The 14,564-nt window shown below is 41.9% G+C and overlaps 2 protein-coding genes across 3 annotated transcripts; one reads left to right on the forward strand and one right to left on the reverse strand.

Annotated features, from left to right (window-relative positions):
• Positions 1 to 184: 184 nt before the first annotated feature.
• sox10 (SRY-box transcription factor 10) lies at positions 185 to 5,163 on the forward strand. 2 transcript variants are annotated; one of them, XM_022208703.2, is made up of 3 exons: positions 185 to 636; positions 1,878 to 2,146; positions 2,305 to 5,163. In XM_022208703.2, exons 1-3 carry the CDS (start codon positions 203 to 205, stop codon positions 3,096 to 3,098), a joined length of 1,497 nt encoding a protein of 498 aa, XP_022064395.1. In that variant the 5' UTR covers positions 185 to 202; the 3' UTR covers positions 3,099 to 5,163. The 2 variants fall into 2 exon arrangements, with proteins under 2 accessions (XP_022064395.1, XP_022064396.1); XM_022208704.2 differs by having other exon boundaries at positions 1,878 to 2,038.
• Positions 5,164 to 10,359: 5,196 nt separating this feature from the next.
• Positions 10,360 to 13,416, reverse strand: polr2f (RNA polymerase II, I and III subunit F). The gene is made up of 5 exons (XM_022208706.2): positions 13,260 to 13,416; positions 13,039 to 13,108; positions 12,576 to 12,706; positions 11,039 to 11,110; positions 10,360 to 10,902 (listed from the first exon to the last, which is right to left on the reverse strand). Exons 1-5 carry the CDS (start codon positions 13,277 to 13,279, stop codon positions 10,812 to 10,814), a joined length of 384 nt encoding a protein of 127 aa, XP_022064398.1. The 5' UTR covers positions 13,280 to 13,416; the 3' UTR covers positions 10,360 to 10,811.
• Between the last annotated feature and the right edge of the window lie 1,148 nt (positions 13,417 to 14,564).

The raw sequence follows: 14,564 nt of genomic DNA on the forward strand, positions 1-14,564 counted from the left end.
ACCCTCACAGAGTTTTGCAACGGAGGCTGAGAGTAGAGACAGACTGGCAGTTTATATTATAACTTAGACCAGAGAGCGCAGACAGTCAGCCGACACTCCGTGCGTCACTGTAGGGATAAGTAGGAACAGGAGCCCAACAGGTAGCTGAGCATTTAGGAGCAGGCCCTTTCCTGTGCGCACCTGGAGCCTTTTGTGCAGCAGCATGTCCAGAGAAGAGCAGAGCTTTTCAGAGGTCGAGCTCAGTCCGGGGATGTCGGACGACAGTCGCTCCCTGTCGCCAGGCCACTCCTCCGGCGCGACGGGCGGGGGGGACTCGCCTCTCCACGGGCGGCAGCAGCCGCAGCTGGCCGGTCTGGACGATGCGTCGGCGGGCTGCTCGTCCGTCAAATCCGAAGACGAGGATGAGCGCTTCCCGGCGGGGATCCGTGAGGCGGTGAGCCAGGTGCTCAACTGCTACGACTGGACCCTCGTGCCCATGCCGGTGCGCGTGAACACCGGGAGCAAGAACAAGCCGCACGTGAAGAGGCCCATGAACGCGTTCATGGTGTGGGCGCAGGCGGCGCGGAGGAAACTGGCGGACCAGCACCCGCACCTGCACAACGCGGAGCTCAGCAAGACCCTGGGGAAGCTGTGGAGGTGAGGACACTCACAGTAGTCACTGGAGGTGGGAAATAGACAGCAGCGGTGTGGGGGCATTAGACGGCTCTTTCAAAAAGTCATTAACACTTCAAAGTAAATCAAATAATAAATCTTCATCATAATTGTTGAAACATAACTGTCCTGCAGGGGCCAGATGTTTGGTGAAGGGGAAGTAATACAAGACAGGATCATAGAAAGATCAGTGTCAAGCCAAGAATATGTGAAAAGATTTGAAATAAGTCATGAGGTGATGGCCAATATAGCCTTTTGATGTTAATTAGTCTGACCAGTACCTTCCCCTAATGGGCACCCAGGGGTGGGGCAGGAGGAGAAGCAACAAGGGTAAGGGGGTCTTTTTGAATTTTAGGAAAAATCAACAACAAAATGTTCCAAATTTCAGATTAAGTCACGTAATCTTTGCCACACTTACTCAAAGTCCCCATCATGTTTTTTCCTCTTTGATCCATTTGAGTTTTCTGTAAACTGAAGAGAAATTTTGAGTTGCAGACTCACACTGAGGACAAGAGATGAGAGCATTTTTACAGCCACTAAATTAACCTTACTTGTTAGTTAATAAATGCACAATATGTTGAAATTTCTGATGTTTCCAACCAGATTTTGGCTGAATTCTTGATTGTAGGGTTAGCTGTTACCCCAACATGTACTCCACAAAATACTCACTATTTCCTGTCAACAAGGCCAGAGGGGTTAGATTCATTAACCTTGCAAAGATCAGATAATAATTAGATAAAGACTTGACCTTGGGTTCGGTCAGGATTGGCCCAGATAGACGATGAGCAGGAGGGGCTGTGGAAGGTCGGGTCAGATTCTCATGCCATTCCTGCCAGCAGTAGTAATAGTAGGAGCTCAGTCCTGCGCTTGCAGACAGGATGCAACTTTGGCCCATGTTATTTCATTACTGTCCAGCAGCTGAAAGCCCCTGGAAGGCATCATGTTAGATGCAGCTGTAGCAAATGGAGCTATCTGAGGAAAAAAGGGACTATTTGATATTCTGCACGAGGAAATGTTCTGTAGTCTGTGCATCCAGCTCCTTGAAATCACCCTGTTGTGCCTAAAAAGAAGAATTTGATTGTTTTATATTTATTTACACTAAATTTCTGCACAGTTTTTGCACCATCTTGTAGAATATTCTGAACATTACACTGTTGGTTTCTGAGCCTTTTTCTACTCTTCATACTTTAAACAAATCAATCCAAAATCCTCTTATTTCACCCGAGGCTTCTCAATGAGAGTGACAAGCGGCCGTTCATTGAGGAGGCAGAGAGGCTGAGGAAGCAGCATAAGAAGGACTATCCCGATTACAAGTACCAGCCACGACGCCGCAAGAATGGAAAGCTTGGATCCGGATCAGGAAGTGACGCCGACAGCCATTTGGACGGTGAGGACAGCCACAGCCAGTCCCACTACAAGGGCCTCCACCTGGATGTGGTCCACAGTGAGGGAGCCGGGTCCCCTCTGGCAGATGGGCACCACCCTCGTGCTGCAGGTGGGCTGCCGGCTCCCTCGCACTCCCCCTACTGATAGCATCTCTGTCGCAGTGTTAGATCTGTGTGGATTCCACCTGACAGGATGGCACACAGTCAGGTCATTGTTTAAATATCTGCAAGGTGAAAGTGGTATAACGGCATTCTTGTGTCTCTACAGGTCAGAGCCACAGTCCTCCCACACCTCCCACCACTCCGAAGACAGAGTCTCAGCCGGGGAAGACAGGGGAGGGTAAAAGGGAGGGTGCTGGGAATGGCAGCTCCCGTGGCTCAATGGGAGCAGAAGCGAGTTCAGGTGCTCCGGGATCTGGGAAACCTCACATTGACTTTGGGAATGTGGACATTGGTGAAATAAGTCATGAGGTGATGGCCAACATGGAGCCTTTTGACGTTAACGAGTTTGACCAGTACCTTCCCCCCAACGGGCACCCGGGGGTTGGGCAGAGTGCCGGGGCAGGAGGAGCAGCGACAGCCTCCCCAGCTTCTCCCTACACCTACGGCATCTCCTCAGCTCTGGCAGCGGCCAGCGGACACTCAGCGGCCTGGCTCTCCAAGCAGCAGCAGCAGCCGCAGCAACACCACGGCTCCCCTCTGGGCTCAGACCACTCCAAGGCTCAGATCAAGAGCGAGTCCGGAGGTACCGGAGGCCACTTTGTAGAAACAGCCTCGGCAGGTTCCCACGTCACCTACACCCCTCTCAGCCTCCCTCACTACAGTTCTGCCTTCCCCTCACTGGCCTCGAGGGCTCAGTTTGCAGATTACGCTGACCACCAGGCCTCAGGGTCATACTACGCCCACTCCAGCCAGGCCTCAGGGTTGTACTCCGCCTTTTCTTACATGGGGCCCTCCCAGAGGCCCCTGTACACCACCATCACTGACCCAGTGAGCGTAACGCAGTCGCACAGCCCCACACACTGGGAACAGCCGGTCTACACAACACTGTCGCGGCCATGACAGACAATGAGACCAGAGGGCTCCGGTGCAAGTTCAGCCCCAGCGTCAGACCAGAGGAGCAGCAGCGTCGGTGGTATCAGTGGTGAAGCTGGTCTGGCCAGGGGGGAGTGGGCAGGCACTGGGGGAGTCATCTGGGGAGGCAGGAAACCCTGTTCAGCTCTTGGCCAGATGCAAAAATGTCATCACAGCCCAAGGATGAGCTCCGTGTGGTTCTTTTGAAGAAGCACACAATGTAGTAGTCAGAGAGGGTTTTACTTTGGTGGTGCAAAGAAAATTAAAAACTTCCGCCCACAACACCACCTCAAGAAAGCGTCCAGCACTCCAAGCAACACACAAATCCATGGGTGGTGACTTCATGTGTATCAGAGGGGGCATCCCGCGGTCTTCAACCCTCTGCTACAGGCCAACACAGGCACAAAGTGTGAAGGGTGTGGCTGAGAGGGAGCCAAATTCATTCTAAATGAGATGTTTTTATAATGCAGCGAGAAAGGAGTGCCAAACTTTTGTTGGTATTTCAGACAAATATTTTATAAGGCACAAAGTTTTTCTGTACGTCAATACAAATACTACATGAGCAATGTGTCCCTGTTTAATTAAAATGATCACGCTGTCTTCACTTAAAATGTCTGATGAACAGGTATTGAAGACGAATGCCTGAAAACACACTGAGGTTTTTGGGGTTTTCTTTTCTTTTTCTTTTTTTGTATATTTAGTCAAAAACAATTTTCATAATGGCTGACTTTTATCAGAACTATTTTTACAATGTACTTGAATTTGCAAATGTACCTGTATTGATGCATATAGCTACTAAATATTTGTAAGAAAAAATGACCAAAGTTTTGACACCAAAACTTCATGTTTACTTTTATTAGAGAAGAAACTGATTTACAAGAGGTTTCTCCCAACGTGACACTCAAAACTACCTTACATTTTATAGCCAATTAGCTTTCATCTTAGCTGGGACTCGTTTGTCCAGGGTGACTTATTGTAAATTACTTTAAAATTTACTTGTGTCAAAAGCTACTTTTGCCTTTTCTCACAATGGCACTGATGTGTGTGATAATGTCATTGGTTCCTGACTCATGACCGACGATCACGACAAAACACAATTCTATTTAAACTCAGATAATCCATTTACACTGACGATGATCACAGTGTGTCGCTACAGAATACAACGGTTGTTCTAAAAAGTGACTGGAATGCTATAGATTGTGTTTCGCCATCATTATCTTCACTGAATGTCCGCACCACTGCCTTTTTTTGCCTTTTGCTTGTGTGTAATACAAAATGTGTACATAGAACAGTATTCAGTGTGAACAGTCAGACCTTTTGCTTGCAGTTGTGTTACTAAAAAATATATTTTAAGACATTTACAAAGTGGATGATGCCAATACCGAGAAACAGCTGCCAGAGACTGAGCATTTTTTAACACAACCTAATAATCAACATATAATGTGCCTTGTCCTTAATAACACTTTAAAAACAGATGAAACGGAGCGGTAACAACCTCCATTTAACTCATTTGTTGGTGTCATTTTCGATTTTTAAACAGTTTCTCATGCTGTCTGTTATTGCTCTAATTTGTATTCTTTATTTCTTAAATATATCTGTACTTTAAGTATCTTATTCTACATCTGGAGAGGTTAAAGGAAAACTATAATTTGCTTCATTTTTATGCACAATATATCCCTGCTGGACACAGATCTGCTTGTTTTACTGCTTAGTTGAAGCTTAAAGTCCTTATTTAGCGATTTACCTCCAAAACAAGGTGCAGAGTTCATTGTACGCGCTTGTTGCTTTGTGTGAAACATGCGCAACATTGCTTTGGATTTTACATTCTTTATTTATATTTGATTGAAGTTTGTGTGCACTGTTGTTTACGTGTGTTAAGAAGAAAACTTACTCCTACTGCCGTTTAAGTATTTCATATTTCTCATCTTGTGTAACTGTCAGCAGAGCAGCCTCTAAATAACAGCAGCAGCCAGAGCCTACACATGTGATGATGACTAATGATGTTTTATTCTCCACTTGAAATAAAGGTCTTATTATTTCTGCTCGAATAGAAGTCTGCCTCTTCAAATATTCTCACAATGTAACTAACACTGGAAGCATCTCCATCTGCGTAATTAATACAGCGCAGTAAAGATAAGAATTTTCGGACTTTTAAGCAACAATTTGTCCACTGAAAATGTTCCCATTGTTGTGAGGTTGGCAAAAAAAAAACTCGCCCTCTCATAAATAAAATACACAGAAAAACAAAAGTGCATGTCTTCATGGCCTATAATGCCTCAGCCACTGCTCACATTCTCAGCATAATCTGTTCAGCTAGTGGATAATTCACTTTAGCTAGCAGGGGCTCGGCTCTCAGCTACACCAGTTTGACCATTAGTGGAGGTAAGCTCGACATGAGTGATGGTGGCTTGGAGGGGCAGGCGGTGAATGGGGCTGCGGCGGCAATGTATGACATGACAACTAGCAGCGCTGTCATCAGATCCACACTCATGGAGCTCGCAGCTGATTTCAGCGATGGAAAGCTTCCCCTCCACTTGAACTAATGTAGCCTGGGGGGTTACGATGGGCTATGCGTGCCTATATGCATATTTCAGGTTTCTTGGAGCATGCATGTATGTGTGTGTTTCCGTGTGTGTCGCGGGCTAAGCCTGACTCCTAATTCCCTCTCTTTAATCGGCTGTGTGATACTTTGGAAAGACAAAGAGGGCCATTGAAAGGGATCCGGGGGAGGAGGGAAACAGGGCAACGAGAGAGCCTTACCCATAACTGCCTGGTCTGTAGCTTCAGCGGGATACAAAGGGACTCTTGCTCTCTGCGCATAGACCCTGCAATCCTCGCTACCCACCCTCCTCCCCACACTCGACCCATCCACCGAAGAAAAACCCCCCCCAAAAACCCTCTCTTTCAGATTGGAGCTGAAATGTGAAATCTAAAAAGCGATACAGATAAAATCATAGGAATTTTACACACCCATTCACACTTCCAACATATTAATCAAAAGCACTTTTGATGGGTGTAAGGGTTGCATTTCTGTCTCTCCAAGGTCAGGTAGAATGTGACTCAGCATTCCATATCACTCAGCCGATCAAGTTCTGCTTGGTATCTCTGCTATACAACGATCAGGCATAACATTATGACCACCTGTCTAATATTGTGTTGGTCCCCCTTTTGCTGCCAAACAGCCTTGACCCATCGAGGCATGGATTCCTCTAGACCCACTTCCAAACTCATCTGTCTAGAATGTGGAGTTGCTGCAGTAGCTGTTGATCAGTCCCTTACACCAACTTGGATGATATTTAGCCCGCTCCTCCATACAGAACAGCTTCAACTCTGGGATGTTAATAGGTTTCCGGTTCTTCTACAGCATTTTTGTTGGATTCAGGTTCTGACTAGGTCATTCCATTTCCTAACCTTAAATTGAGCCAATTTGCCTTTTTAAGGTTAAATTCTCCTCTCATGACCTACATACTCTTGAGATTCAGTTCATGGACAGATGTTCTGACTTTTTTTTTTTAGACTTTGCTGGTAAAATTAGGAATGTATTGGTACACGAATGATGGCAAACCATGCAGGAAAACAAACCCAAACCGTGATGCCAACACCATGCCTCACAGACAGATATAGTTCTTATAGAGGAATGTAGGATTTTCCTCTGTCCCAACATAGCGTCTCTCATTTGAACCAAAATGTTCTATTTTCGGTCTCATTTGTCAACAAAACATTGAAGCAACAACCTTCGTACTTGTCCACATGATATGTAGCAAAATACAGAGACGCAGGAAGGTTTTTTCAAGAGCATTTGCTTTCCCGTTGCAGCCCTGATATGGACATCATTGTTTTTTTTAGTGTTGTCCTGATGTTGACTCCACAATTACCCAGGGTTCCTTTGTGACCTTACAATGGTCCCGTACAGTGGAAAGTCTTTAGAGATGATTTTGTAACCTTTTCCAACCTGATTTCTAAGTTACTCCTCTGTTTGTGCCGTGATAAACTTCTACTAACCAGGCAATAGCCAGATTAATAATTGTGTAGTACTTGATAGTACTCCACAATATCAATCTGGGACCGCTTCATGTAAATCCGTTCGGAGGAAAGAGGCACGGATTGGACAATGCAACAGTATGTCCCTTTGAAGTTTCTTCACAACGAGCGGAGCCAATTGGTAGATTAAACTCTTACCAAAACCCGTAGGTAAAAAAGCACAAACATCTTTACCATCCAGAAATGCGCAAAGCGCCTCTCGTTCTTCCTTCAAAGAAGCGATAGGAGATTCAGCTAAAACTGACTTAATAGCAGCATCTACACGATCGTTGTCCTCCGTTGCCATGTTTGTTTAGATCTACTGGCGCTTGGTGTTGTCATCACACCCGGATATCCCGCCCATTATCCCGCCCCACACACGAATACTGCTGCGTGATTGGCCGTGAACCAACTTGGTGCTGTACGAAAAGTGAAGGCGGGAGCGGAGCAAGATGGTTTCTTGAGAGATGTGAATTGAGAGATTTGTGAATTCACAAATATTGCAAGAAATCAACTTGCTGGCAAGGTTAAACTTCTACAAACATGCTGTAAAGGTCAGACTGTGACGTTCTGGGTCCTATTTATTCAGAAATGTACACTACCAGTCAAAAGTTTGGACACACCTCCACATTCAGTAATTTTTTATATTTAATTCCTTTGTGCACTGTAGATTAATGAAATTATGTTGCAAACAAAAAAGTTTTACTCTTCAGTGTTAATCTATAATGCAGAAAATAATACAAATAAATAAAAAGCACTGAATGAGAAGGTGTGCCCAAACTTTTGACTGATGGTGTAGATTAAGCTCCACAGTCAGAGACGTTGTGTGAAGCAGCGAAAAAGGAACAACTGAGAAAGAAAACACGAAACGAATACAAAATTAAAAGTCTTAGGACATATTAGTCATGTCCTTAACTGGGTTTGAGGGCTGCCTGATGGTGGCCTCGCTGTGGTCGGTGCTGGTGAGTGTCACATGTGCGGCCCTCTCCATCCCATGAAAGCAGTGCAGAGTCGCCCTGAGGCGCCGTCTCCTCTGCTCAAAAGACTCACACATTAAAACAGCCTTCTTCAGAAATTAATGACACAGCTGCGACTATACACAATTATAAACGCCAGCACGAACCAGCTCCTTCTTGATTATGGTTAAAAGTTTGTGAGATAAACTCAATTCACTCGAGAAATGTGCGTCTTCATCAGTTTGCGTTTCAGTCAGGTGCTCCATTATTGTAAATACAGTGAACACCAGCATGCAGATCTTTCCACAACAAAGCCATTGCAGCTCTCTTCCAAACTTTCACCCCTCTCTGACCGTCTTTCGGCCTCTGCAACAGCCCATTTTACTGAAACAATACACTGACTGTTTGGCTGCTTTGTGTGTTTTTGTTTGTGTCGGGGAGGGGGAAGAGGAGGGAGACCCAGAGAGCATTCTGACAGTTGGAGCATTTCTCCATCAGCTGCACCTTTCAAAGACAGCTCCTGAACACAAAACCAACCAAAAACCTGTCAGGTATTTGCAGTACAGCATACAAAAGAAGTGAGTACACCCCGTATGATGTCACTTAACTCCTTGACGCCTATTGTTGCAAATTCGCATCATATCACTTTCATTCAGACTGCAGATAGTGTATCCATTCCCTGGATGCCGATTTGTGCATATTCAGTACGTACCTCGGAACCTTTTGCAAGCACTGGTTTCTGGTAGGATCAGTCAAGAGTGGGACCTTATTATTATATATGTGTAATAGATAAATGAACAATCTCCACTTAATTTAGCATCAGCTGGAAAGGAAAAACAAAAAAATATTTTTTTAATTGGAAGTAAATTCAGTCATCAAGGAGTTACACCCCCATTCAAATGAATGAGAACCCGTCTCAAAACTTTTGACAGGGGGTGTAAATGACAAATGATTCTGAACTGTATTTCCTCCAGTAATTGTACTGTTTCCAAGTTAAACAAGAGAGTAGTTCCTCTTCATAACAATCAAAAACACATACAGAAAAACAAGACTGCAAATTTAAGCTTCAGACTCCAGGCAACAAACATGAACACACTTGTGATCACTGAAGCTAAACTTCACATCAATCAGCCTAAGTGCATGAACATGGTCATAAAAACAGCAGAACTTTCTCAATTTCGGAATGATGAGATGCGTCTATCTGCACGTCTTCATCACGGTTCCACCTGGACAAGAACTGCCAGACAAACTGAAAAATCCGACTGCAAGACTCCAAGCAAGAACACAGGAAGCAAATACACGGGAATGTAATAATACAGCACTGCTTGAGCTTAAAAGGTGCATCAAAAATGATTAAATACTAGTCTACATGATGTCTCTCAGTCGGCAGAGGTGTAACAGAAGAGAAATATCCCAGCATAACCATCCAAAGCACACTGTCGAAGTCTCACAAGTTTCAAAAGAAGGAAAAAGTGAAAACTTTGACATTGACAAGTATGTCACAAGACGACAATCTAATGGAACTTTGGGTTGTTCTAAAGAGAAAGGTAGAAGCTATGATGAAGAATCTGAATCAGCGCACAATCACACTTTTAAAAACATTTCATTCCATTTTCATTCTCAGACTTATTTCTATGTGTATCTGGAACAGAAATTTGCAGCTTAAACAGCCAATCAGAGCGTTCGACACAAGAAGAGCTGATTGATTTTCTAGTTCTTTAAGATAAAGAAAGAGCAGATTTGTTAGTGAAGAAAAGTCTGAAGAATGTCAGAACATGTCAGAAATAAACACTGCTATTCACCATGTTGTTGAGGACTGAGTGTGTCTCAATACTAAAAATAAAGGTGGACGTATAAAGTAGTGAAAAAATAGAAGATTTGAAGGTCATTATCGAAAGACATACTGACATTTGTTACACTGACTTCCTACTCTGGTATCTGTATTCTTCATATAGCAAATCTAGACTCTTAATTTGATGTAATCACAAACACTGCAACTCCTGTAATTGACACAATTCAGAATTATTTGACATTTAGTTAACATTACAGTCTTTAATACTGTAAGATAACATCAAGCATGACAAAACTAAAGCTGTATGAGGAGGGATGTTGTGACCTTTACCAAGCTGTGATTACAGGTTGTTGCATTTTTGATTCACTGCCAAATTAAACTTGTAAACCCCCTGCGACACAGATCTGAATCCAAACAGTGATAACTTCCCACTCCAACCTTTGTGATAGTTCACAGTGTAAGCAATAAAAATGAGGAAGTGTAATTTATACAAAAGAGTTTATTTATAACAATAAAACTGTTACTTTACACTAATGATTTTTCATCAAAAACAACAAATGGAAAACTTACAACACAGGATTATTTTGTAAAAGAAACTGTTTGACTGAAGTTACGCTTCCCCCTGGTGGCTGTTTGTTGTAATGCAGCTGCTAAAAAGGTAGTTTCTAACTCAAAACTTTGACTTGAGCAGAATGAACAGACATAATTAGACAAAGATAACAAGTCAGTTTGCAGGATTATAAACCAGTAACTAACATATTGTTTAGATTTTTCATGAGTCTCTGTGTGCGACATCTCAAGTATCACCTTAAAAATATTTGGATCAAATCCATTCATGAACATGGAGGTAACTTCTGGGTTTACGTAGCTGACAGACCTGGTATGATGGCGGCTGTGAACCACCACACGCTGTTTTATCAGTGGATGAGTTGTTTAATCTGTTATGATGAGCTCGTCGCAGCCCCAGTCCTCATAACTGCCGTCAGGAAGGTATCTGCGGATGATGATGGGGATCTTTCTGCTCCTGTTGGAGGGAACAAACAAAAACTACAGTAAGACACCATTGCATTAACCTGCTCTATATGTGAGGACTGAAACACTAAAGACAGAGAAATATTTTACTTCATAAATCAGAAGAAATAATAAAAATGATCACTTACTTCAGTTCTTTCATAGCTATTTGCAAGGGATCCGTTTCTCCTTCCAGCTCCACCATAACTGGAGCGCACATGCTATTGGAAATAAGTCAACAGGTGAACCACACAGCAAGCGGTGTTGGTGGAAAATGAGATCTTGTTTACACTGATCAGTAGTTAGTAGTTGTTTCTGTATAGTCTTCTGACCAAAAGAGGTGCTTCCCTGGCAGGACTGAGGTACAAAGCTAAATGGTGACGTGTTGTTGATTTGAGCAGACAAATGCATGTTTGACCAGAAGTTTTCTGTCTTTGGAGAACAGCTTGCAGACGGTGGCATTTTTCAGATTGTCATCAGCACACTGCAGTTTCAAACTGGAAATGCTCAGTCATAGCATTGACTGATTATTTCTAGCATATAAAAACACCACATGGACATGTTAACAAGGTAAAAATATTAAAAGACATTGACTATCACCACTTAAAGAAATCCTGTACAATCTCCTCTTTTGATTGTAAGTTTCTGCTCTTACCAACAGATGGAAACCTCATCGTTTCCTATGCACTGCATTAATCAAGCTTTGTCTGGGTCCATTCTTTGCTTCTAGTTTGACCAGCATGGTATTTCAACATCACAATTAGGTCAACCAAATATGTCGATATGAGCACACATGAATGAAGGTACTTCCAAAAGTTCTTAGCTGCACCTGAAAACAAGTGGCAGAATCTCTATTTGAGGGCATAACTGTTTACTTTAAAGTCTTATATCACTGTCCTCAAACACTCAAATGCTTGAAGCAATCAAAGACAAAATGAGAGGAAAGCTCTGAGCTGGTTTGCTGATGCTTCAAGTGGCAGAAGCAGCCAAATGTTGCTTTGAACTGTTGGCCAATGTACTTTACTCATCTGATCTTGTAATGTCTGACTTTTGGGTTTAACAAACTAAAATCCCACTTGCATGGGCGCCATTTTCAGAACGCTGATGAAGTCATCCACGCAGGTAAAGAGCATCTGAACGCTCAAGATCTGACTTTCCTTTGGAGGGGACAAAGAAGCTTTAACATCGGTGGACTAAGTGCACTGAAATTAAAGGAGACTATGCTGAAAAATAATAAACATGAAACGAAAGAACAATCTTTCTCCTGTGATGTTTTCTGGTGAAGTACCCCCTTACATACATGACAAACTTTAGGGATGATTATATGAAAAATCCTTGTATAAAATAAGTTTGTAGGAAAATAAAAACAACAACAGAGTTGAGGGTGATTAAGGGAGCGACTCGCATTCCAGAAAAAGTGGAAACTAACCAAGTTAATCTCATTAAGCGCCTTTAAATCCAAACTGCGAGTTCTTGAGGCCGACTCCACAACATGCACTTGTTTTCCATAACTTGCTCGTGTTTTAATTGAGCTTTAACTGTGTAACTGTTTATATTTGCTGCTGCCTATCTTGGCCAGGACCTTACAAAAGAGGCTGCTAACCTCATTGGGATTTCTCCTGGTTAAATACAGGATAATGAAATTAATAAAAATAAATATATGATTTGAGAAAAGATAACACTCACGCTATCTGCAGAGCTCGAGTACCCAGCACTCTGGCTCTCTCGTATTTGGTCATGTATGGTGTCGTGATCCTCTTCTGGTTGGGCTGCTGACCTTCTCCTGCTGGGAGGATCTGCACATTCTCCTGGTCTTCCTGCTCATCAAAGCAAAACACAATTACATTATTGGTCAAACTGTATTTTATGGCAGCAACAGAGACGACAAAAAAAAAACAAAATAGGATCAGCCACATCACAAATGAAAACCACTAAACTATTAGATAGATAGATAGATAGATAGATAGATAGATAGATAGATAGATACTTTATTACTCCCGAAGGAAATTCAAAGTTTTCAGCAGCTTACATACAACAACATAAATAACCAAAAGACAAAGCAGACAGGTTAGAAAAAAATAACATTAAAGGTTAGTATATATAATTCGTTTTGTTAGACATTTATCTACTAACTGAGCGACGAACTTACATCTTCCACGTTTTCCAGATCATCTAATCCCTCGTCCTCCTCCGCATCATCAAAATCACCATCATCGAAGCTATAAATTAGACAGAAAAACGTTTTAAAAAGACACCAGATCCGACTTACACCGGGCAGGTGTGTGAGCTAAGATGCTAACGTTAGCAGTAACTTTAGCCGTCTCTCGGCTAAATTAACTCGCAGCTCGTTGAGACTCTTCTGTTACTTACTTATCTTCGTTGTCCGACATTTTCTATTCTGAAATCTTTATATTTCCCCTCTGAATTTTTACACTTCAATGTCTTCGGCTCCACTTTCTGTTTTCAACCCACATGAACGCGTTGAGCGTTACACTTCCGGTGGCTGAGTGCGTTTGAAAATAATCCGGGTCCTCAATAGGAACGACTATGGTTCCGCTTCAGCGTCTACGGAGACATGAGAGGGTTGCTTTCCGTGTATCTCTGCATTATTTTACCTGCTTGGTGCCCTGGACTGTTATGGATTATTGAGATTATTATGGGATATAATTTTTATTCAATATTAAGTAAATATATAAATAAATATGGCTATGGAATAAATGTGAATAGATGAGGAAGCAACAGTCCACAACAAAAATCCTCTGAAATGAATAAAAATTGTCGTTTGAAAATAATTAAATATATATATATAAAACTTAAATTATTACATTCATATATGTATTGCCTTGTCTATTTAGTCAACAGACACATTTCTTGATTCATTTTATTTATATGAATGTTTATTTACATATTTATCTACCAATGAATACAATAATATGATAACATAATTATAATATATATTATATTTATTACTCAGTTACTTATCATAAAACTACTACAGCCTCTACTCTATAACTGAACTGTTATTAAAACGAGATGTTTCAATTTCTCAATTTCAAAGATTATAACCAATAGAAATAATTGCAAAATAAATAATTGCTTTACATTTTAGACACACGCCTATCTTTAAGTCAGGCAACTTACAGTCAAGATTCCAGCTATGAACAAGAATATTAAACATCGGAAAGGTTCACACAAGATTTTAGAATGACACACCTTTGCTGTTTCCCCAGATGCAAACCTCTGTGTATTTATACTTGTTGTTCCACTTGTCCAGGAGCTAGACAAGTGGAAAAATGTTTACTTACAAAAACAGACCTCAGATTTTCAAGTATATCTGATCTTAGTGATGCTTTTTACTTTATCTGGACTTTATTTCAAGCCACTCCAACAGCATATTATCCTGTATAAAAGATGTTATCTCTGAACAGCTTAATATAATATGAGCATAAATTAATTTTTAGAAACTAAACAAGCACAAATAAGAAATTGAAAGACTGCAAAACATGTCAGATGATTCCATAAAAAGTTGTTGCACTACAAATTTGGCTCGCTCTTTGATTGAATTTCTGAGCTCTGCTCTCCAGTGTTGTGTACTTAAAAATAAAATATTGAAACTGATAATAGAAACAACATCCACACTGGTGAAGGAGGTGAGAACCACGTACGACTTTGCTC

The sequence above is a fragment of the Acanthochromis polyacanthus genome, chromosome 21 (assembly GCF_021347895.1).
Source record: "Acanthochromis polyacanthus isolate Apoly-LR-REF ecotype Palm Island chromosome 21, KAUST_Apoly_ChrSc, whole genome shotgun sequence".
In the NCBI taxonomy this organism is placed as follows: Eukaryota; Metazoa; Chordata; class Actinopteri; family Pomacentridae; genus Acanthochromis; species Acanthochromis polyacanthus.

What these genes read in the sequence shown, in the direction of transcription:
- sox10 (XM_022208703.2), top strand. Translation starts at nt 203, where the DNA reads ATGTCCAGAGAAGAGCAGAGCTTTTCAGAGGTCGAGCTCAGTCCGGGG. An exon ending in ACCCTGGGGAAGCTGTGGAG is followed by an intron (nt 637 to 1,877) that starts GTGAGGACACTC and finishes ATTTCACCCGAG; the next exon opens with GCTTCTCAATGAGAGTGACA. An exon ending in GCACCACCCTCGTGCTGCAG is followed by an intron (nt 2,147 to 2,304) that starts GTGGGCTGCCGG and finishes GTGTCTCTACAG; the next exon opens with GTCAGAGCCACAGTCCTCCC.
- polr2f (XM_022208706.2), bottom strand. Translation starts at nt 13,279, where the DNA reads ATGTCGGACAACGAAGATAA. An exon ending in ATCTGGAAAACGTGGAAGAT is followed by an intron (nt 12,707 to 13,038) that starts GTAAGTTCGTCG and finishes TTTGATGAGCAG; the next exon opens with GAAGACCAGGAGAATGTGCA. An exon ending in ATAGCTATGAAAGAACTGAA is followed by an intron (nt 10,903 to 11,038) that starts GTAAGTGATCAT and finishes TCCCTCCAACAG; the next exon opens with GAGCAGAAAGATCCCCATCA.